The 22602-nt window shown below is 51.4% G+C and overlaps 1 protein-coding gene across 1 annotated transcript; it reads right to left on the bottom strand.

Moving 5' to 3' along the window:
* Window positions 1–1403: 1403 nt before the first annotated feature.
* On the bottom strand, window positions 1404–22402 carry CNGB1 (cyclic nucleotide gated channel subunit beta 1). Its single transcript, XM_064722753.1, has 21 exons — window positions 21988–22402; window positions 20672–21517; window positions 19031–19160; window positions 18663–18705; window positions 15916–16048; window positions 13363–13458; window positions 12806–12963; window positions 12468–12647; window positions 11616–11824; window positions 10685–10735; window positions 10478–10564; window positions 10074–10138; window positions 9540–9662; window positions 8899–9040; window positions 8512–8671; window positions 7792–7889; window positions 7620–7703; window positions 6817–6935; window positions 6100–6246; window positions 5321–5561; window positions 1404–3671 (listed from the first exon to the last, which is right to left on the bottom strand). Exons 1-21 carry the CDS (start codon window positions 22110–22112, stop codon window positions 3459–3461), a joined length of 3450 nt encoding a protein of 1149 aa, XP_064578823.1. The 5' UTR covers window positions 22113–22402; the 3' UTR covers window positions 1404–3458.
* Window positions 22403–22602: the final 200 nt, after the last annotated feature.

Raw genomic sequence — 22602 nt, 5'->3', positions numbered from 1 at the left:
ATACACCCCCAGTATAAAAAAAATTAATAATTACATATATAAAAGTATAAACAGTATATAAAAAGATGTTAGTGGTGACAGTGAGGCAAAACCTTCCACATTCCCACAGCTCCAAGGACAAGCTCTGCTCCTTCCTCCAGCACTTCTCTACTCCACTCATTTCACTAAAAAGCTGCAACAGCTAAAATATCACAGCAAGAAAACCTGGTTTCTATGGCAATAAGCAGCTGCCTGTCAAGATTCCCCAAGTGCTGCATTAATAGAAGAGAGGATCTCATATCAGATCGACCCCAGGCTTGAGGACACTGAGAGGAACGAGCAAAAGCTAATAAGAAATGCAGCAAAGGTACATGGAGTGTTACCAAACCCATCAAGAATGTTCCAAGGGCAGGGGAAGGAACACTGAGTGATGAGTGCCCTCTGCAAGGTATTTATTGGAGCCACTGCAAAGGAAGCCCACTGCAAATACAGAAAAACCTGGTAAATGAATGGAATTTAAAAGTTAACAGAAGAAATCCAAGCCATGGCAACCCCAAAACAAGAGGCACTGAAGTCTCTGCCCTCATCTCTAAGCAGAGCAGAGCAAACAGACCTGAGCTCAACTCCCAGCCCAGCCTGCAAGTCTGGCCCTACCTTGACCTTAATTATTACCTGGAGAATAATCTCTCCAAAGAGCTAAAGCCATAAACAGATCACAGAGAGGGATAATTTCAGATCTCCCCATGGTTCCAGAATTACCAGTTGTGTATCCATCACCACCTCATGCTGCCTGTTGAAAACTAGGATCTTCAAGCAATCTTTTCTGTTTAAGAAAGCTTTTTTTCCCCTCCTGTTGGTGATTAAAGACAAATTACAATTCTACTACCAGTATTATGTGAGCTCTGAGCCTCTTAATTATTTATTGAGAAATGATTATTTATTGGGAAATCTGACCTGCATGTGAGGATTTTCTGGCTCTGTCAGTGCATGAGTGAGCAAGAAGCCAAAATAACAGCTGGAATGTTGAAATAAATCCACACTAAATAAATTGTAATCTACATGGTGTTTATTGTAGATACAGTGAATTACGAGAGCAATTACAGCCCACTATTTATTTATAAGCTTTTTCTAAAGAAAATTAAATCATAGAAGTAAATCAGAGCCCCAGTTTGATTTTTGCATGTTTCCTGGTTTGATTACATAAATATTTAAAGAGTGGAAAAAACCTGCAACTTTTCACTCCCCATCAAAATCTTCTGCCTGGCAAATGGAAATCACTGGCAAATGACTGAGGATGAGAAATCTTCAGGGAGGTTTGGGTGACTGCAGGCTCTCCCCTGCAATGTGATGGCTTCAGACCCCCCTGCAGTACAGGAGCTCATTAAATTTGTTTATAAAGAAAGCAAGGCATTATTAACTAAGGCTGACACCTATTCTGGCTTTATTTTTTGCCACAGAAACCCATACAGTTTGCAAGAGAAGGGAGGGGAAAAAGCAACAAAAGGATATCCCAGAGGAGGTGAAGGTCAGCCTGGATGGGAAGAGGGATGACCCAGGGGGTGACAGCAGCCCTGCCACCCCTCCCTGTGTCACAGCCAGACCTGTGGAACCTGCAGCACTGCTCCCTGCATCTGCTGAACCCCTGGGACTGCCTTGGCCACGGGGACAGGGCTGCTCCCTGCAGCAGACCTGCCCCAGCTGCTCCTCCACAGGATGGGAAGTGGCTCCTCTCTGTGGGAATGGACAGCCAAAACTCGGGGAGGATCTGCAAACCTCATCCAGCCCTGCCTCATGCGCTGCTCCCCAGCCCCTCTCAGCTCACTGTGCTGGGGGCTGGCTTGAGGAGGATGAGGAGGGAGCTGGTGGTGCTGGAGGAAGATGGGGCACCTTGAGCCATCAGCTGGTGCTGGTGCTGTTTGCCTTCCCCTCCAGCACAGCGGGGGCAGCGCCTTCATGATTTGAGTGATGAGCAGCACCAGAGTGGCTTCTCTCTGTGGGAAATGTGGCCAGGAGCCAGTCTGAGCGGGCTGAAGAAGCCAGTCTGAAGCCAGTCTGAGGTGGCTGAAGAGCTGGAAATTGCCTGCTGGAAATGGGGATGCTACGGGAATGTGTCCCCTGTTGATGGAGTGACAGAACTCTCCTTTGTCCCCTCAAAAAGGAAAGGAGCCCAGAAGTTTCTCTCCTCAATTAGGTGAAAAGACATCTCATAGACCTAGGGGACTTCACCCCAAACTTAAGGACAGCCAACTGGATAGGGGCCAAAAAGTCCTGCCTGGGCAATTGACTAGAAAAAGAAGAGAACAAAGAAACCAATTGCTTTTGTGAGGTGTTTAACCAGGGGCAAGAATCTCCTGCACCTGGCTTGGTTTTTCTCTGTTTGTTATTTTGCCTTTTATTAAACCTTTTTGTTTCCAACACTGCAGCAGAAGCCATCCTGCTGATTTCTATGCCTCCAAAGGTAGCTGAGCTGTCTTGGGTGTGTTATGGACCTCTGAGAGCTTGTGAGACCTGGCTGGAGGGGGCTCCTGTAACAGGGTGGCACTGAGGCCCAGCAGGGAGTGCAGGGGAACTTGTTGGCACATGGCAGGCTCAGAGCTGACTCTGAAACACTGTCTGGGACAGGAGAGCACTCACTGCCCTTCTCTTTCCCCTCCCAGCTGGGAACCAACTCAGTTCTCCCTTCCTGCTCTCTGTTTATCCCTCCCAGCAGTGGCAGCACAGAAAAATCCCAAGGCTGGAAACAAAACCTCCAGGAACATCTATCTCATCCAGGATTGTGCTTCTCCATCCTTGAAAGATGCTCATCCAATCTCCCCACAAGAGCCCCCAGTCATGGAGAGCCCACCACCTTCCCAGCAAGGATTCCTCCCATGGCAAAGCCCAGGTGGTCTTGGCACCACGAGGGTCCCTCAGGCACCTTGCAGTCTGTGCACTGGGGACAGAGCTTGGCATTCTCATGACAGCTTTGTTTGTGAGCAAATCAAACTTGGCCTGTGAGCATAGCCCACATCCTTTTCAGATGAATCACTCCCCACTGCTGCTGTCAACCTTGAGCCCAACAGAGAAACCTTGTTGTGGTTTTTTGCCCTGGGTTGTTTCCAGCCAAGTGGTGACTCAGCTGTCAGAGGTGAATAACTCTTCATGCTTTGTCTGAACACTCATTAACCATCCAGAGCCATAAAAAGCAATTTTTCCATAGCTCTCCCTCCACAAAGCATGAGGGCTGACCTGAGATTTAGTGGGGAATTCATAAAGGTGCTCAATAGATCTGCAGAGTGGAGAAACCTTACGTGGTTCTGGGTCAAATGGCAGAGGGTTTTATCAGCAGTGATTGAGGGTCTGGGCAGAAGAGAGAGGCAGATGCTACCCACAGCACATAGCCAAAGCTACAGCCACTGCATGGAAATCATTAACAACAAGAATCTGCTGGCCCAGGCATTTGCCTGACTCCTACGCCTGCCCTGGGCCCTGCTGCTCTTTCATTGCTCTTCTTCCTTTTCATCTTTCTCTGAAATCTCAGCAGCAAGGATTTCCTCATCCTCTCTTGCTGTGGAGATCACACGGATGGTGACTGAGTGATCAGGAGATTCTGAGGATATTTCTCCTCCCGGGCGGGTTTGTGCTCTGCGGGATGCGACAGGAGATCTCTGGTGCACTGGTGACTTCGGTGGGGTTGGGCTGACACTGGAACCCTGCAATGAAAAGTTAAAAAAGAGGCAAAAAAAAAAAAAAACCTTAGCAGATCCTTGCTCACTACCCCTAATATGGCAAAGCTGGACAGGAGTTCTGTGGTTCCAGCACAGGATCTCTGCACTGGGATGCCAGCTTGAGGCCAGAGGGGCTGCTGGATTCTATCCTGCATGTCTTGAGAAGCACAGAGAGGGGAGCAGAGCAGAGCTCTCCCACCTCTGCACTAACTCTTGGTGTCACAGACATCTTTTATGAAAAACCCTTTCCTTAGGATTTTTTCTCCTGAGAAGCTGAAAGGCCTCAGGAACAAAATGTAAACAATGGTTATCTGCTGCTGTGGAATGCAACAGGTACATATGTGATTGGCCCATGTTGGTTATATCTAATTAATGGCCAATCACAGTCAGCTGGCCATTTGTTATCATTCCTTCCTATTCTATTCTTAGCTAGCCTTCTGATGAAATCCCTTCTTCTTTTAGTATAGTTATAATGTAATAAATATCATAAAATAATAAATAAAGCCTTCTGAAACATGGAGTCAGATCCTCATCTCTCCCCTCTTCCTGGGACCCCTGTGAACACGGTCACACTCTTGGTTTGCTCCTGAAGCTTCTGGAAGGGCTGGTCTTGGCCAAACCTGTGCCAACCACAGCACTAGAGCTGCTGTGAGGGAGCAGCCCCAGCCTGCCCTGAGCTCCTTTGGGATGTGGGCTGCCCCAGGGATGTGCCGAGGAGAGGGATGTCCTCTGTTCAGCAGGTCCTGCTCACCCACCAGTGGGGTCAGTTCCCAGTTCATTCACCCCTCAGCACTTGTTTCATGGCTTCTTTTCCCTCATTCAGAGCCCTCAGTGCCACTGCTCACTGCTGCTGTTAACTGGTTATGGATTATGTTAAACACCACATGGTTTGAGGCTTCTCAAGCCTCTGGAGGGCTGCAGAAGTGCAGCTATGCTTGGCATCAGCCTGGTGTTTACCCAGCCCCAAGGTCACTGCACTCCCTGGCAGCTCCTCCCTCCCTCCCTGTGCACATCCAGATGTGATAAGTGTGCCTGGCTCCATGCTGACAACAACAGCAGGGGCTGCACGGAGACAAAACTCTCCTTACAAGTTTGGCTGAGACAGCTGGAAATAAAAAAGGAGGGGAAAAAAAGGACAGAGCCATTTTCAGCTGCTCATGGCAAAAAGCAAGGAGTTCCTGCAGAGGTGGCAGGATGGCATTGCAGGCTGTGGGCACCTCTGTCCTGGCCACTTGGGGAAAGATTTGGGACATCAACTGGGCTGTGGGTGCATTGATTAATTGATTCATACATTGATTAATTATTAATCATAATTATGATTAATTATCCTGTCTCTGCAGGATAGAAGATACATTCATTCATCTGTGGCTACAGCCTAGCTAGAAATTGGACTCAGGCGTAGCACAGGCAGGCAAAAATTTAACGTATTTCCCTTTTGTATAGCAAAACACTGGCACTCCACCAAAGACCTGTGCAAGATGCTGGGTCACCCCTTCCTGCCTGCCCACGCTTTGACAAACCCCAACATCCTGAGCTCGGTCTTTTAAGGCACCTTAACCACTCCAGAGCTGCTGGGGAGAGCACACTTGGTATCTAAGGAAGCAAAGCCGGATCTCTGCGCTCCCCGTGCTGACCTGCGCCTCCTGCATCGCCTGCATCGCCTGCGCTTCCTGCATCTCCTGCATCGCCTGCAGCTCCTGCAGCTCCTTCAGCCTCCAGCGGAGCCGCCCCAGGGGCCCCTTGCCCCCCATCCTCCCCGTGGCCGCCAGGGCAGCCCGGAACAGCTTTGGGGTCTCCGCTTTCGGGGGGATGACCAGCGCATCTCCGGGGCCTCCCTTCTCATCTTTGGGCTTGTTGTTGCTCCTCAGCATTTTCCTGCAGCACGGGAAGGGAGAGGTGGTGTCAGTCCGGGAACATTGTGTTAGCTGGATTTTATAATGCAGAGAAACCAAGCGTTAAAAGCAGCAAAAGGAGCTTTGTGTGTCTTGGCGAGGACAGAACAACCAATCTTAGCGATGCTAAAAACTAAACCGAATCTTTACATGGATTTTTAAGCGAAGGCGCTTTGGCCATGCTCCTTGCCCAGCTCCACCCGCTGTGGACAACAAATCTGAGCGATGCTAAATGTTAAACCGAATCTTCACAGGGATTTTTAAGCGAAGGCGCTTTGGCCGCGCTCCGTGCCCAGCTCCAGCCGCTGTGCCAGGCGGGTTCCGGCAGGCGGAGGCTCCGCTCAGCGCCGGGGCCCGGGTGCCCTCTGCCGAGGGACGGCGGCCGCAGCCCAGCTCCGCTCCGGGAGCATCCCCAGGGCTCCACACCGAGAGAAAACCCCCCGAGACTGCGAGGCCCCGGCTCTGCTGGTTTTAAACCCCCGCAGGTTAGAAAGGAGCAGCCCAGCAGCCCAAGCACGCACTTGGCTTTCTTGCGCAGCAGCTTCTGAGACTCCGGGTAATGCACCAAAATCTCGTTCAAGTCTTTCTTCTCCAGAATAAAAAGGTTGGCGAAGCCGTGGGCCACGACGTTTGCTGTGCGGCGATTTCCCCCTCCTGCTGCCAGCAGGCTGGGAGAGACAATGCGAGACATCAACACCTCTGTTGGCAGGCTCAGAACTGCAAATCTCCTTTACACCTCTGCACCTCTCTCTTTCAGGGGACTCAAGAGTTTAATTTTCACTCCTGATGGGATTTATCGTGCTGTTTTTAAAGAATGATAAAGGGAAACCTTGCATGGAGTACTATATAAAATATTATCTGTGGGTTTGAAGGGTTAAATATTGTGTTTAACACCAGTCTGGTGTCTGCTGGGCTGTGGGGAGGCAGCAGTGTTGCTGCGTTACCAGCTGGTGCAGGGCTTTTTATTCCCTTGGAAGGGCTGGGAGAATGTATTTGTGAAACACCTTTTCTGATCAATTTTCCCATTCCTCCATCCATATTCCCCTGTTTACCATCCCCAGCTCCCCAGGCAGAAGACAACACAATGACAGAAACAGCAGGAAAGCTGTGATTTGTGTCTCAGCCTCTGCCCAGCATTCACGGCTCTCAGTCACAAAGATTAATTGGGATGCTGCTGATCCCTCCATGTCTCACCCACAGGCTGTATTTCCCCAGCTCCCTGACAGTGCTTCTCTCACCTGATTTCCCCAAAGACAGATCCAGCTTTCAGAGTCACCAGCACGGATTTGCCGTCGGGTCCCCCCAGCACCTGCACCTGTCCCGCCTGGATGATGTACATCTCCCGGCCTATCTCCCCCTGCAGGGAAGGGGGAGCTGGCCAGGGACACCTCATGGATGCCCTAAGGATGCCCATGGCCTCTCCAAGCTCCCAAAACATCTTGATGGTTCTCATTCCTGAGCATTCTCATCTCAGCATCCCCAAGACTCCAACTGTAGCCATGATGTTTTATGAAAAATCCTTTCCTTAGGATTTTTTCTCCTGAGAAGCTGAGGCTTCAGGAACAAACTGTAAACAATTATTATCTGCTGCTGTGGACTGCAACAGGTGGATCTGTGATTGGTCCATGTTGATTGTTTCTAATTAATGGCCAATCACAGCCCAGCTGTCTCAGACTCTCGGTCAGACACAAGATTTTGTTATCATTCTTCTTCTTGCTTGCAAGCCTTCTGATGAAATCCTTTCTTCTATTCTTTTAGTATAGTTTTAATATAACATATATAATAAAATAATAAATCAAGCCTTCTGAAACATGGATTGAGATCCTCATCTCTTCCCTCTTCCTGGGACCCTTGTGAACACCCCCACACCCAACAAGCTTTCCCCTGCTGTTCAAAGCTGCTTTGTACAAGGCCAGCTGCCACCAAGGGTGTTTTTGCTCTAAATTCCCTCCCTGTGAGGTGGCCCAGCAGGGTGAAGGGCCAGGCCTGGCTCCCCCTGTGCCCTGCACAGCCTGGCTGTGACTCCCAAGCATCCCCTTACCTTCTTGCACACGTAGTCGTTGGGCAGGTACACCACTGATCTGAGCCGCTTCAGCATGTCAAAGATCATCTGTCTGTCACAGCCCTGAGCCCAAAGAGAGCCAAAACATGCCAGCCTCAGCGTGTGCTGGCATGGCAGGCTGTGCCAGGCAGGGCTGGGCTGCAGAGGGTACCTGGAAAAGGGCCACTTTGCTCACGATGTTGTAGTTCACGTCGATGGCGATGTCCAGCCTCATCTTGTCCGGCAGCTGCACCAGCAGCTCTGACTCATCTGTGAGACACAGCAGAAAAGTGGCTGATTCCAGCACTTGATTTGGGAGTGTGTCCTTCATGTGGCAGTGGGGAAGCAGCCCATGTTGTGGTGGCAGAGGTCAGGAGCCAACTCACACAGAAAGGTCTCCCCTGGCTTCTGCCCACCCAGCAACCTGCAGGTCTAAATCTGAAGTGGGATGGAAAATCACCCTTTGCATTATCCCTGCCATGATGGCTCCCAGAAACAGACCACCGACCCAAGTCAGCATTTCTCCTGTCCAGGGGGTGGGCACAGAGGTTCTGCTCCTGCCTGATGGCTCACTGTAGGGTGAGCTGGTGGCTTTGCTGCTGGACACACTCTGGCCATGATGGACAGTCACTGTCCTCTCCCCAGGGCACCTGGGACACTGGACATGGGATGCCATGTCACCAAAGTGCTGCGGAGACTCAGTGGCAGTCTGTGAACTCCATAGGTGGACAAACAAGCCCCTGTGCTGAAGAGTAAAATAAACCACCCTCCACCCCCAAACTGTAGTGCTGTTTGACGGTAACATTTCAGCTCTGCAGAGCAACCATATGAGATAAAACATGAGATAAAACATGAGATTCAAACATTCAGCCTTGGAGTGGCTGGATCTCACCTAGCATGCCTTGGGAGTGCCATGTGTACTCGTACCATGTCTTCACCCTGTTCTGCACTGCCCTGGGGATCCTGTAGAAGTTCATGTATTTAATGGTGCTGTCCATGCAGCTCCGGTAGTATGTTTGTCCTGCAGTAGCAGCACCAACCACGTCTCTCATCTGAAAGGAAGAGGTGGAGGAGAACTTTAGGTTGCTGTCACTTATCCTTCAGCAGGTTAAGCACATTAGCCTAACCCTACCAGCATCTGCCAGATCCTTTTTGTCTTGCACCAATGCTGAGCAGGTCTTCCCATGGGGAAAACAAACCCAGAGAGGCAAACCTGTGGATCAAACCCACCAAACCCACCCCCAGCTGAGGCTGTAAATCCCCCCTGACTCCAACTCACCTGCCCTATCATGACAGAGAAAGCAAAGACCCCTGTGAAGTAGTTCAGCAGCTGGAAGACGATCTCAAACAGGGTCTTGGGGTCTGGCAGGCCCCCGATGGTGATGAGGGTTTTCACTGCCCAGTAGTAACAGCGGATGTAGCTGGAGGAGAAAAGGAGAGGAGGAGAGGAGGCAGCTCTGAAGGCATTTCTGTTTCACCCCTCAGCACAGATTTACAGGCCAGAGCCTGCTGAGAGTAATTATGGATGGCAAAAGGAAAAACTGCAGGGCTTCAGACCCCCCACCACACCTGCAGGTGCTTCTGAAGATGCTACAGGAGCAGGGAACCAATGGTCCCTCCAGGATCCTCCACCTGGGAGGCTCAGCTCTGGTTACTCCTGGTTTCTGCTCCTCTGCCATAAAGCAGCAACATGTTTTCAGCCACATTTACACTTTTAGAAATTATCAGGGGGAAAAACATGTTTTGTGAACAAATTGTTGGAATAGCATTTAAGAGAAGCCATGTGTTCCCTGGTCTTGGGCATTCCCTTGGGTGTTTTGCTTCAGGGGTTTTCATGATCCCAGCTGCATCCCAACACCTCCCTTATTGCTCCAGCTCCAGCAGGCTGTGCTGTGTGAGACCCCCAGCCCTGGCCTGTACCTGTTTCCTTCCCCATCATAGACCCAGGTGGTGGAGCCCAGTCCTTCGTAGGCTGATGCCCAGTAGTAGAGGCAGGAGTTCACATGCAGGCTGTACAGCAGGTAGGCAGTGGTGCGAATCACCCTGCAGAGAAACCCAGGAGAGAGCAGGAAGGGAGATGAGATCTGACAGGGAAACATGCCAAGTCCCCCATGGGATCAGTGGGAGCCTTGAAGTGGTGACCACACAGGTGACAGAGCACCCCAGCCCTGCTGCTGCCTCCTGCAGCCCCAGAAGTGCCAGGAAAGGCAGTTTATCTGCTGATGGCTCCCCTTCACTGCCAGCCCCCCTGTCCCTGTGCGTTGGGGAGAGCTGATCCTGCCCATGCAGGCTTTGGGAACCTCCTGTTCCACCACATCAGCCAAAGTCCATTCAGCCAGCCCAGGCACAGCAGGGAAAAAATCAGGGGCCCAGAACAGTGCAGAATGAAGGGAACCTTCCTGCCCAGGGGCAAAGAGCAATTCCATGCTCCCTCCTTGCCCCCATGGCCCTCACCTGTAGATGTAAGCCTTGGTCAGGATGGCCTCCAGGCGGTTGTTGAACTCGAAGAAGGCCATGTACTGGGAGGAGAAGGAGAGCTGCATGTTCCAGGTTCCCCTGGGAGAATCCCCTCCCCATAAAACCCGCCTGCCCCTCATTTCCCTCCTGCAGCCCCTCTGCAGCGTGGACTGCCACAGGCAGATTTGTCTCCATTCTTCAGTGCCCTCCTAGTCAAACGTGAGTGGTTTAGGATTGAAATGAAGTGTGTGACCTGCAAAGCCTTTGGGACAAAACTCCCCTCCATTTTGTGATCCTGCTGTCACCATGGATGGGTGTGAGCAGGCACAGCTCACCCAGGCAGCAGAGGAGCCCTCTGTGCCCTGTGCAGCTGCTGCTCTGCTTTGTGAGCCCTGGCTCACCTTCAGACACCGGGGGAAGCGCAGCAGGGGATTCACACCCACTTTGAAGTAGAAGAAATCCAGGGGCAGCAGGCACAGCACATCCATCTGAAATGCACATGGGAGACACCTCTGTGGGGAGCTGCAGGGGCCCCGGGGTGGGGCTGAACCCACAGGGCAGGTGAAAGAGGTGAAAGATTCAGTGAATTGAAGACAATGCTGACAAACCTTGAAGCGCTGTGACCGCAGGTAGTTCTCTTTCATGGCCTTTTTGTCAGTCTGGGGGGAACAGGAGGGAGAGAGAGAGGAATATTGATTATTGCTTAGAGAAAGGAAAGCTAGGCCATTGTGGTCATGCCTGGCTTTCCTTCTCTGCACCACGACAGGGAAGATGCTCCCTTTGTGCCTGGAAAGGGGGAAGAGCAAGCAGAGAAATCCTGGCTGTTTCCCATCTTCCCATCCTACCATGGGACATCCTGTGCTGATTCTGCATCCCAGGAAAAGCACATCACAGTGCCAGCACCACAAAATCAGCATTTGCAGGGGAAACTGCCTGTCTGAGCATCTGCATGGGCATGGGAAGGCTGCACCCTCAAGGTGTGATTTTTCAGTTTGTTTAATTGAATATGGAAATGAAATCAAGGGCTTGCCTTATCTCAAGGGAGTGATCTGTGTGTTCAGATTGCAATTGCTAACACATCCTGCCTGGTGTGCTCCTGAAAATTAACCCCAGGGTTTGTTACACCCATGCCCAAGGTTGGCACCACACGGCTGTGCCAAGGTCAGTCAATGAACCCCTCACCACAGGCAGAGCCACCCCCTGGAGCAACACCCTGCAGGCATCCCTGCCCAGAAACAGGAAGGCCACACAGTATGGAGAGCATGGGACTGATTTTCTAGGGGAAAATTGTGTGTTTGGCAGACAAAATACAGCTGGCTTGTCCAGTCAGTGTCAGGAGAGATGCTTGTGGTCTCTGGGAGTGGACAGAGCCCTGATGGCCATGGCCATGGTGAGAGGGCTCAGTTCAGGGTCCAGCAGCACCTGGTGGCCATGGCCATGGTGAGAGGGCTCAGTTCAGGGTCCAGCAGCACCCTCAAGGTGATGGGGTGGGAGTGCCCAGCTGGTCCCCAGTGCTGGATGCAGTGCCCTGCCACTCACAATGATGTCTCCCCCCTGCACGAACTGCAGCCGGGTCTGGAAGATGAGGATGTCCAGCAGGTAAATGAGGTCACAGAGGTAATCCACCAGCAGCCAGTAGTGGATGTTGGCTGGGGTCTGGTAGGGGAAGGCCCAGCGGACAGGGATCAGCCAGCAGTTCCAGTTCCAGGCCATGACCACGAAGAACAGCCACAGCACGTACATCAGATCTGCACACAGGGAACAGCACCACCATCAGCTGGAAACACGTCCCTGCTCTGGGGGAATCCTCCTCACAGAGGGGTTTCCATCCCTGGCCTGCCCTCAGCACAAAGGAAAACCTGCCGGAAGTCTCTTGGTGACAGTGTTTGATCTCCAGCACAGAGTGAACACCCCTGGTCACAGAACACACCACATTTTATCAAAAAGCTTCTTCTAACTTTGCTATATTCAGCTATATTTGCTTTCGCTCTGCTCTCACAACTCCAGCTTCCCTGTTTTTGTTTTTCCCCTCCAGCCGTGCTGAGCTGGTGGCTGGCTGCCTGAGCCCAGAGGCTTCCAAAGGATTGAGGAATATGAGAGACTAAGGAAAGAGCTGGGCTTCTGTGGGGTGGCCACACAGAATCTTCTTCTGTGATTTTAATTTTTTGGGGGGATATCCACACCACAGGGAAAGCAGAATGTCCAGTCCTGCTCTTGACACCCACAGCTGGAAGTATGGAGGAAGGCCTGTGCCTTGCAGAGGAATTTAAAAGTCTGAGCTTTAGTGAAAAAGCTAAGCTGCTTCTTGCTTAGTTTTCCTGTCCCTCTCATCACCCTCTCTCCCCCAGTCCCTCCAGGTGCCCCCAGCCCAGGCTGTGCCCCATCACTCACTGGTCAGGGGGTCAATGCTGCTGGGGAACTGGTAACTCTTGAGGTGCTCCAGCCAGGGCCGGCGCTTGAAGGTGCAGCACAGCATCTCACAGTAGTGGTCATCCCCCAGAGGTTTGTCCCCCTCCAGATCCCCTCCTGGGGCAGGCGCTGCTGCTGCTGCAGGTGCTGGCTTGCTGGGAGCTGGGAGAGGCCACACAGTTATTTCAAAGTGCAGAAAAAAGAATCTTCTTTCTGCAGTTTTTCTTAAGGTGTTTAAACTGTTAATAAAACAGCAGCCAGAAAACACAGCGTGTACAGGGACCCACCAGGGAAACACTCCCAGCCCCACCTGGACTCACATGCCACGGGGCTCTCATCATCTGAGGTGACATCAGAGTCAATGAGCTTCTCCTTCACCTTCTCAGTCCTCTCCTTGAAGAGCCTCACCAGCTCCTGCAGCCGGGTGTTGATGATGGCACTGCTCAGGCTCGAGGCCGAGCCGATGCGCTCGGGCAGGCTGGGGGACACCAGAGGGCATTGCATGGAGGTAGGGAAGGGCAGGGCAGGTTATTGGGGTCACAGAAACCTGGAATGGCTTGGGTTAGAAGAGACCTTAAGGCTCATCTCATTCCAGCCTCTCTGCCATGGGCAGGGACATCTTCCACTAGACCAGGTTGCTCCCAGCCCCATGACCCAGTCATTATTCCCATTCTTTAACCTGCTGCATCTGAATTAGGATTTACCTGTGTTTATTGGGGTATTGTGTACTGAGAAGAACACAAACTGGCATGGCTCCCTCTCCCTTTGGTATCCCAAAGGATATTTGTGGTGTTTGCTATTTCCACCCAAGCCCCAGGATGTGAACCCCAGGATGTGAACCCCTGGCTGATCTGGAGCCCTTGGGCCCATTTCTCACCTTTCCCTGTGCTCCTGGTCCCAGCCCAGCCCTTGGCTGGAGGATTGGCTCACCAGCCCCCTGTCCAGAGCATCCTCTGGGAGCAGTCGCCTTCTCCTGCAGACACAAACACAGACACCAAGGCTTGGCTTGGCTCCTCTCCTTCCTCTTCCTCCTCCCAGGTGTGACCTGTTTTCCATTCCCCCTTCTCCTGCTAGGGTCAGTTTACCCTAATTTTTGTGACATTGCCTGGAGTAGTTGGGAGTGAGCCTCCTGCTCCTTTCCTGCTGGAGCTCTGCTCCTCCCTGAGTACCAACCAGCCCTTGCAGCCACCTGGCCCATTTTGCAACTCAATTTGGGTACCTGGCAAGATGCACAGAGGGCAGGCATCATCCTGTGCTGGCCCCCAGTGCCACAGCTCCACATCACTGCCCTTCAAGGGGCAAGGAAAGTGCAATGCCACAACACCCAGAGCTTGTGTCCTAACTGAGCTGGGCCTCCCTTTGGCACAGATGGGTTTCTCAGGTGACTTCCTTACATGTGGGCACAAAAGGTGTCAGAAGGGAAGCTGAATATGAAGGTAGCAGTCCCAGCAAAAGTCTAGAGAGGTTTGCAAACCTGCAGCCAAGCCCAGAGCTCCAGCTGTGATGAGGAAATTGTCTCCAGTCACCACAAGTGCTGATCCCACAGAATGTCTCAGTGCTGTGTGTGGAGCAGGAGGAGGAGGATGCTGAGGGAGCATCCTGCCAGCACCAATCTCCCAAAGGAATGGGAGTCAAATGGGATTCAAATGCTGTGAACCCACCACCTCCAGCCTCTCTGCTCCCAGGTGTGTCCTGCTGGGAGGTGCAGCATGTGAACAAGACTGATGAACCTTCATTTCCCAAGAAATGGGCCCTGCCAGAGCCATGTTATAACTCCAGGCTGAGGCCAGTAGAAGGGATTTAGAGATAACTGCTCAATGCAGAATTATGTCTTTTTTCTCTGGAAACACCAGCAGGACATGAGCATTTCCCTTCTGCCTCACAATAATTAATTTTTATTTCTTTATGTGGTAGAACAGGAGTTCCTTGCTTTTAAAAATACCCAATGTTGTTTTGGGGTACTCCCTGGAGACCCAGCAGAAGGGTTTATGTGCTCACATGTGTAAGTGCAAATATGTTCAATGCTGTCTGTGTTTTCACTGCAGGTATTTTACACGAAGCCTTGGGCTCTGCTGTCCCAGTATAAATAGCTGTTCAACAGACCAGATCATTGACATTTTTGCCATTTTTTTTTACAGTTCAACAGGATTGTTGACATTTTTGCCATTTTTTAGCTGTTCAACAGACTGGATTGTGGACATTTTTGCCTTTTTTTTTTTGCTCCTCCAGGAGCAAAAACTAAAAGATCCAAACTATTAAGTGAGAATGACTACAGCACCTGGTTTACAGCACAGAAAATAATCCCACTTCAGCTTTCATTTTGAATCCTCTGCAAGGGTGAGCCTCAAAAAAAACCATAGTGCAACCACAGAAAAAAATCCATCAGCTTCCTCCAGCCTAAATTTATAAGCTCAGTTTTAATCCTCCCTCTCTCCAAGCATAGAATCACTGAATGATCAGGGTTGGAAGGGACCTTAAAAGATCATTTAGCTCAGGAAGGGAAACCTTCCAGCTAGGCCATGTAGCTCCAAGCCCCATCCAACCTGGCCTTGAACATTTTGCAGGATGGGGCTTCCACCACTCCTCTGAAAGCTCAAACTCAGGGGGGACGTGCTGCAAACCTTTGCAGCAAAAATACGGGAAGAAAATGGATTATTTTAAAGATGCAGGCTCATATCCAGCACATAGACTCTCTGTGCTCTGAATTTGGGAACAGAGACAAATGGGATTTGCCCATGGCTTGGGGATCCAGCCCATCTCCAGGAGGACACACACACAGGGCTGTCCCTGACCATAAAAGCATTAAACAAAATTTAATTTAAAAATGCAAACAAGAGGAAAAGCTTTGGCCATCTCCTCTGCTGTGCACTGGGGTGACACCCACTGCACACACAGCACTGTCCAAACCTGCTGGGAATGAGCATCTCCACGTGGATAAACTTGGATAATAAATGTTCTTGTGCTGACAGCCTTGGGGGGAGCTGGGACCACTGGGCAGAGCTGTACCTGGGGGATGCTGTACCTGAGGGATGCTGTGCCTGGGGTTTGCTGTACCTGGGGGATGCTGTACCTGGGGGATGCTGTGCCTGGGGGATGCTGTACCTGGGGGATGCTGTACCTGGGGGATGCTGTGCCTGGGGGATGCTGTACCTGGGGGATGCTGTGCCTGGGGGATGCTGTGCCTGGGGGATGCTGTGCCTGGCGGAGCTGTACCTGGGGATGCTGTGCCTGGGGATGCTGTGCCTGGCAGAGCTGTACCTGGGGATGCTGTGCCTGGGGATGCTGTGCCTGGGGATGCTGTGCCTGGCAGAGCTGGACCTGGGGTATGCTGTGCCTGGGGTTTGCTGTACCTGGGGGATGCTGTACCTGGGGGATGCTGTGCCTGGGGGATGCTGTACCTGGGGGATGCTGTGCCTGGGGTTCGCTGTACCTGGGGGATGCAGCGCCGGGCACGGCCAGCAGGTTGGGGGCGCCGGCCGCAGGCAGCTCTCCATAGGTGCCGTGGATCTCCACAGCACGCTCTGGGCTGTCCACATCCTTGATCTCCACGGTGGGGGGATGACCTGCTCCGTGGGGAAGGACAACAATGGCAGGTGAGGGGGCACAGGGCCCCCCTGCAGCCAGGATGGCTCCCCAGAGCCCAGAGCTGCCCCCAGGCCCTGCAGCGTGTGGGAAGGACTCTCCTTCTCCCTCCCTTCCCTTCCCTTCTTGCCTGGCTCTCCTTTCTCCTAAGCATTTGGAGCACTTCTTTCTCTTTTTCTTTTTCTTTTTCTTTTTTTTTTTTTGCCCAGTTTTAACAGTCTAAGAGCTGCCATCTGCTGCCCTTCTGCTTGCCCAGCTTGCAGTGATTGCAGCTACTCCATCTGAGTGTTGGGCTCCTGTGGTTTGGAAAACCATGGAAATTAGGATTCCCAGCTGTAGGTGCAGGAGCCCAGGATTTCCAGGGGCAAACCTGCCTCCCAGGGTGTAGAGATTCTCCTGGTTCTTCTGAATGTAAACACATGGATTGTGACAGCCCTGAACCACACGGTGTTGGCTTTTCATGCAGAATAAGGCACTATTACAATAAGCATTTATGGCTTCTTTCTTCTGCAGAGGTAATAACTGCTCCCTGCCACAGGCAAGGTCAGAAGCAGGAAGGTTGGATGTTTGTGGTGGGTAAAGAAAGATGCCAGTGGTCCAAAGGAGAACTGGAGGCTACCTTGGCCAGACCCCACAGTCATTTGGCTGTGAAGTGTAATGTCTTCCTCAGCTATTCAACAAAATAAAATTAATTCCTGCAGGATTTCTTCTTTTCACACATCTGAGAGACCCCATGCACCTTCTCCTGCTTCACTCTGATGTGAGGCTAGGGGATCAGAGTGTGGCTGGATTAAATGCCTGAGAAAAGGCCTGTTTGGGTGGCAAAGTTAAAATCCTGTGGCATGTTAGGAAAAGCAGCAGAATTCGGCTTGCTGGTGAAAAACAAAGCAAAGCAAAGCTGCAGAAAAGGCAGAAAGCCATGAGCAGCAAACCTCCACCTTCCTCTCCTGTTAGCACGAGCAGGCTGCACAAATGCTGGAGAGAAAACTGTGTGTGGTGAAATTGCACCCTCTGCCTGCAGCTCCTTCAGGAGAGCCTTTCTGAGCAGCTCTAAACACACAGCATTTGCAGACACACTCAAGGCTTGGCTAAAAAGGCACATGGTGATGAGGCAGAAGCAGACAAACACGTGGGGTTTGTTCCCCAGCCTCTGTGCTGCAACATGAAGCATGCTTTTATTTTTTTTAAATGATTTCCCCCTCCCTCAGAAAGCAACAAAAAAAGCAACTACTCCAGGAACCCCCCTGCACCCCTCTAGCTGCACAAGGCATCAAAGCCAACATCTCTAATACCTAGTGGGGGTTGCTCCTCAGTGCAAAAATTGGGGTTGACAAGTCCAGCCTTTGGCTTGCTGGCGACAAGGACAGGGGTGGCAGCAGGGGCTCGGCAGCTGGGGACACTGGGGACATTGGGCAGCTGCTCTAGAGCCCCGTGGCCAGCAGGAGAGGGGGCCCTGCCAGCCCAGGGCTTGTCATGCACCAGCTGGAAGAGCTCGACGTCCTGGGCCCGCCTGGCCATGCTGCTAGCAGCTGCTGGGAGCTTCAAGCAAGGGACAAGGCATCTGCAGCTGCAACAGAACAGAGGGCTGTGAGAAGGGAGGGGTGTGGGGCTGGCTGTGTGAGAAGGGAGGGATGTGGCACTGCAGGGATGTGGGGCTGGCTGTGTGAGAAGGGAGGGATGTGGCACACAGGGATGTGGGGCTGACCCGGGTTTGGGGCTGCTGCTGCTGCTCACAGGGCTGGTGGCAGTGCTGGGCATCCCAGCTCATGTTTTTCATGGAGTCATGGAAGGTTAAGGGGTGGAAGGGACATTAAAGGTTGTGTCCCATGAGCAGGGACATCTCCTGCTGCTCTAGGTTGGTCAAGGTCTTACCCAGCCTGGCCTTGAGTACTGCCAGGGTTGGGGCATCCACAATCTCCCTGGGCAACATATTCCAGTATCTCACCACCCTCACTGGGAAGAATTTCTTCCTAATAATCTAACCTAAATTCCCCCTCTTTCACTTTGTACCCATCACTCCTTGTCCTATCACTACAGTTCCTGACAAATCAGCATTTTCCAGCATCATTGCCCCTCCGCAAGGGCTGCATGCAGAGAATCTCAGGGGTGAGGGCAAGCCATTCCCTGAGCATCTTCCTGATGCCTGTGGAGTTCTGCCAGGATGTGCCTCTGCTCAGTCAGGCTGCAATGGGAACTCACCAACCATTTTCATTACCAACCATTGCTTCCTAAAACATTATATTAAAATCTGTTTTATGCCACTGGTTATTCCCCAAAGGGAGAAAAGTGGTAGAGAAAATACTTTTTTATCCCTGTACATCCTCCAGCTGAAGGAGAAACTCTTGTTTCACATCAGGGATTGCAGCATCAACAGGACTAAGCATTGTACATGCAGAGCTAGCTGCAGACAATGCCAATATTGCCATTGTGCAGTGCCCACAGGACGTTTTACCCTGTGAACAGCCCTGACTGCTCCTGCAGGCTGCAGAGAAGGCAGCTCCCTGCTCCCTGCCAGCAGGAGAGGAGAAGCTGGATTCTCTCCCCATCCCTGCCTCACTCCATCCCAGTCTGGCACCCTCCTGATACCCCTTGTACCTTCAGCATCAGTTTCAGCAGCTTCAGCTGGCTCCTCTTCCACCTTCAATATGAAAAATAAAAGGCATTTTAAGGAGAAAAAGCCCCGAAAAAGTGAAAGAGCAGCCTTTGCGCTTGACTGGCTGCCCATGTCCCTCCTCTCAGACTCAGCCTGTTCAGTGCCCACTCCGGAGGGTGAGAGGAGCCTTCCCTTTACCCACAGCCAGCTCTGCTGCCCAGCTTCAGGGATGGGGACACCCAGGTGGGCAGCATGGCCTGTGCCCAGCCCAGCCTGCCCCTGCCAGGGCACTGCATCCCCCAGAGAAGCTCTGAGCCCCAGGGCAGAGCAGAGCTCAGTGCAGGGAGCCGAGCAGGGAGCGGTGCTGTACCTGCACAGGGGCACCTTGCAGATTGCTTATCTCAACTTCCTCCAGCTGCTCAGCCCCGGGGGCCTCCTGGGCAAGGCAGGCTTCATCCACACCCTCATCAGCAGGGGGACAAGGAGGCTGCAGCAGGGGCCTGCAAGGAAGAGAAGAAATACTGTCTGGGAGACCAGGTGAGAGGTGACAAATAAATCAGGGCATTGCATGGGCACGGGCAGAAACTGCAGAGGCAGAAAGATCCAGGCAGAATGTTTCTCCTCCTGTGCATCATTTCTCATATAATTAAAATGAGACAAATAAAAAGCCAAAATCTAATTTCCAGGCAAGGCTTTCCCACAAGAACTATTCAAATCCCACGTTTGCCTGTGCAAGACACCACCAGGACACATAATTCTCATTTTCCTTCCTGAGCAAGCACAGGCCTCAGCTCCACCATTCTGACAAAGAGGCTCTCAAGACTGATTTTGTTGCTTTAATATAACTTCATAACTGAAATAAAAGCACCTCAAATGTTGCTCTGTGCATTTACCTCTTGATTTGTTCTTTCCTGGCAAGAAAGGCAAAGCAAGGATTTGGCATAATGAGAATTTTAAGACAGCTAAATGCATGAAAATATTTGTTTTGTTATTTTTAATAATTTCTCCCTTTCATATTTAAAATTATGCTTCCTTCAAATGTGATCACAAATCTTTCCATCCTAAACTAGAAAACCTGTTAGTCTCTCTCTCTTCTCCCAGTAAACAAACACATTGAAGGATGGAGTAGCATCTCATTCACCCCACAACTGAAGCTCAAGTTTCTACAGTGAAGCTCCAGGAACAGATTTTGATGAAATACAAACATATGGGCTTGTAATCATGTGTTTTCAGCTTCTTCCTGAAAATCTAGCTACTTTAGAGGAATTAACACAGAATAATATTGTAGTGCTAGGTAATAAATCTCTAAATGTTTATCTCATGTGAAATCAGAGCAAACTGCTAATCTGAGCAGAAAGATGTCTCCCAATCCCATCCAGACCAAAGTCACCACCTTCCACAAGATTTTCTACAACAGGAAAAAATGTAAAATTGTACCTACTTGTATGAAGCAGCATCAACACATAATCCTGTCTTTACATTCAGCTCCGTAACACTCAAAACAATCCCGGTTGCCCTGAATTAATGGGCATGGTTCAAACAGCACAGCCCATCTCCGGAGCCGGCAGCTCCCGCCTCCAAAGGCGCAGGAGGGGCTGCGGTTGCCACGGGCGGCCGCGATGGAGACGGAGCCCGAGTCACAGGAGACGCTCCTGTCACCAGGTGCCGCGTCAGCAGCGAGCCCTGGGGCAGCCGGCTGGCCAAAGCATCCCTCCTGCATGCCATACTTCCTGCATGCCATCCTCTCTCCTGCCATCCCTCTCTCCTACATCCCTTCTGCCTTCCATCCCTCCTGCATGCCATCCCTCCTGCCTGCCATCCCTCCTGCCTGCCATCCCTCCCCAGCACATCCATCCCTGCCCAGCACACCCATCCCTGCCCATCCCGCCACGCTGGGAGCTCTGCTCTGCCATGGCTGTTTCAGCCTCTCCAGCTGGAGAACGCACTTGAAACAAAAGCTGCAATCACGCTCATTTCCAACAAAGCCTTAAAGGCAATGGGAGCCACTCACTCTGCACTCTCCTGCTGCTCCTCCTCTTTCTTATCTTCCTCTTTCTTCTTTTCCTCTTTCTTCTTCTCTTTTTTCTTCTCCTTCTCTTTCTTCTTCTTTTCCTCTTTCTTCTTCACCTCCTCCTTTTTCCTCTTCTCCTCTTTCTTCTTCACCTCCTCCTTCCTCTCCTCTTCCTCTTCCTTTCTGTTCTCCTCTATCTTCCTCTCCTCTTCCTCTATCTTCCTCTCCTCTTCTTCTTCCTTCCTCTCCTCTTCCTCTTTCTTCCTGTCCACCTCCTCTATCTTCCTCTCCTCTTCCTCATTTTCCCTGTTCTCCTCCTTCTCTTTCTTCCTCTCCTCTTCCTCTTTTTTACGGTCTTCCTCCTCCTCTTGCTTCAACTCCTCCTCCTCTTGCTTTCTCTCCTCTTCCTCATTTTTCCTGTTCTCTTCCTCTTTCTTCCTCTCCTCTTCCTCTTTTTTCCTCTCCTCCTCCTCCTCTTGCTTCAACTCCTCCTCCTCTTGCTTCCACTCCTCCTCCTCTTGCTTCCTCTCCTCTTCCTCCTTTTTCCTGTTCTCTTTCTCTTTCTTCCTCTCTTCTTCCTCCTCTTTCCTGTCCTCCTCCTCTTGCTTCATCTCCTCCTCTTTCCTCTTCTCCTCCTCCTCTTGCTTCACCTCCTCTTGCTTCACCTCCTCTTCTTTCCTCTCCTCCTCCTCTTGCTTCATCTCCTCTACCTCTTTTTTCCTCTCCTCCTCTTCTTCTTTCTTCCTTTCCTCTTCCTCTTTCTTCCTCTCTTCCTCCTCCTCTTTCTTCTCCTCCTCCTCCTTTTCCTCATCCCCCTTGGCAGTGTTTGGGGAGCACAAACAGGTTCTGGAAAGGAGAAGCTCATGAGTTGAAGCCCCCCAGCTCTGAACACACTGCCCAGCCCTTGGGCAGACCCAGCAGGGTTTCTATGGCAGAAACAAGGGTGAATTGTACAGAGACAATTTCCATTTTTGAATGGCATTGCAGCTGCATGCAGGACTGCTGGAACAAGGTCCAAAGCCTCTTACCCTGGGGCCAGATTCTACTCACAGCAGCCCAAGCAGAGCCTCCCTCACCTGTCCTCTGCAGGGCACTGTGAGCATTGCTCCCATGGCTCTGCACTAACCAAAACTGAGACACCAGGAGAAAAAGACATTCGATCAAGCACCTTTTGGATCCTGCTGGAGAATCCCCCCTTTTTGGAAACACACTTTGGCTGCCAGCACCAGCCCTTGCAAGGATGGATGCCCAGGGACAGGCCTGTCCCCTCCCATGGCCACCACACTGGTCCATCAACAGCATCTCCCTTCCCCTACCTGGTCTCTTCTTCCTGAGGCTCCTCCTGTATGGTGGGAAGGGAATGAGCATCTGCCTGCAGCTCAGCCTGGTGAGCCCAGGCTGTCATCTCTTCATTCATCTTGCCATCCTCCATCTCTTCCATGATGAGATGAGTTTCCTCCTGCTCCCCAGGGGCTGCATGAACTGAAACAGGAATGGGGAGAGAGAGGTGATGAAGGGACAGGGACAGCAGCAGGTTCTCCAGAGGCCAGGGCAGCTCCCAGGTTTGCTCCTTCTTGGTTTCCAGGAAGACCTTCCTTGGAAGACCTTCTTGGTCCTCCAGGTTTGCTCAGTGGGGCAGTACTGGAGCTGCTCTCAGCCTGCCCAGAGCTGTGCAGCCCCGCTGCCCCTGTGTGGAGATTCTCAGTTCAGTCCAAGAAAGAACAGAGACAATTTCTCTGTTCTGGGAATTGTAGAGGAAAAGAATGAAAACAATTATTATCTCTCTTTCTGTAACCACTGTTTATAGTTATGGTTCTCCACAGTGTGCTGTTCATAGTACACCAACAGTGTGAGATGTTTCTGCTTTTAGACCAATCAAGGATCACCTTAGTGAGTCACATTATAAAAGACTCACAATTTTCATTAAAGGG

This window comes from Zonotrichia leucophrys, chromosome 11, assembly GCF_028769735.1.
Source record: "Zonotrichia leucophrys gambelii isolate GWCS_2022_RI chromosome 11, RI_Zleu_2.0, whole genome shotgun sequence".
Lineage (NCBI taxonomy): Eukaryota > Metazoa > Chordata > Aves > Passeriformes > Passerellidae > Zonotrichia > Zonotrichia leucophrys.
The sequence above is the reverse complement of the archived record's forward strand: the minus strand, read 5'-3'. Positions and strand labels throughout refer to the sequence as shown.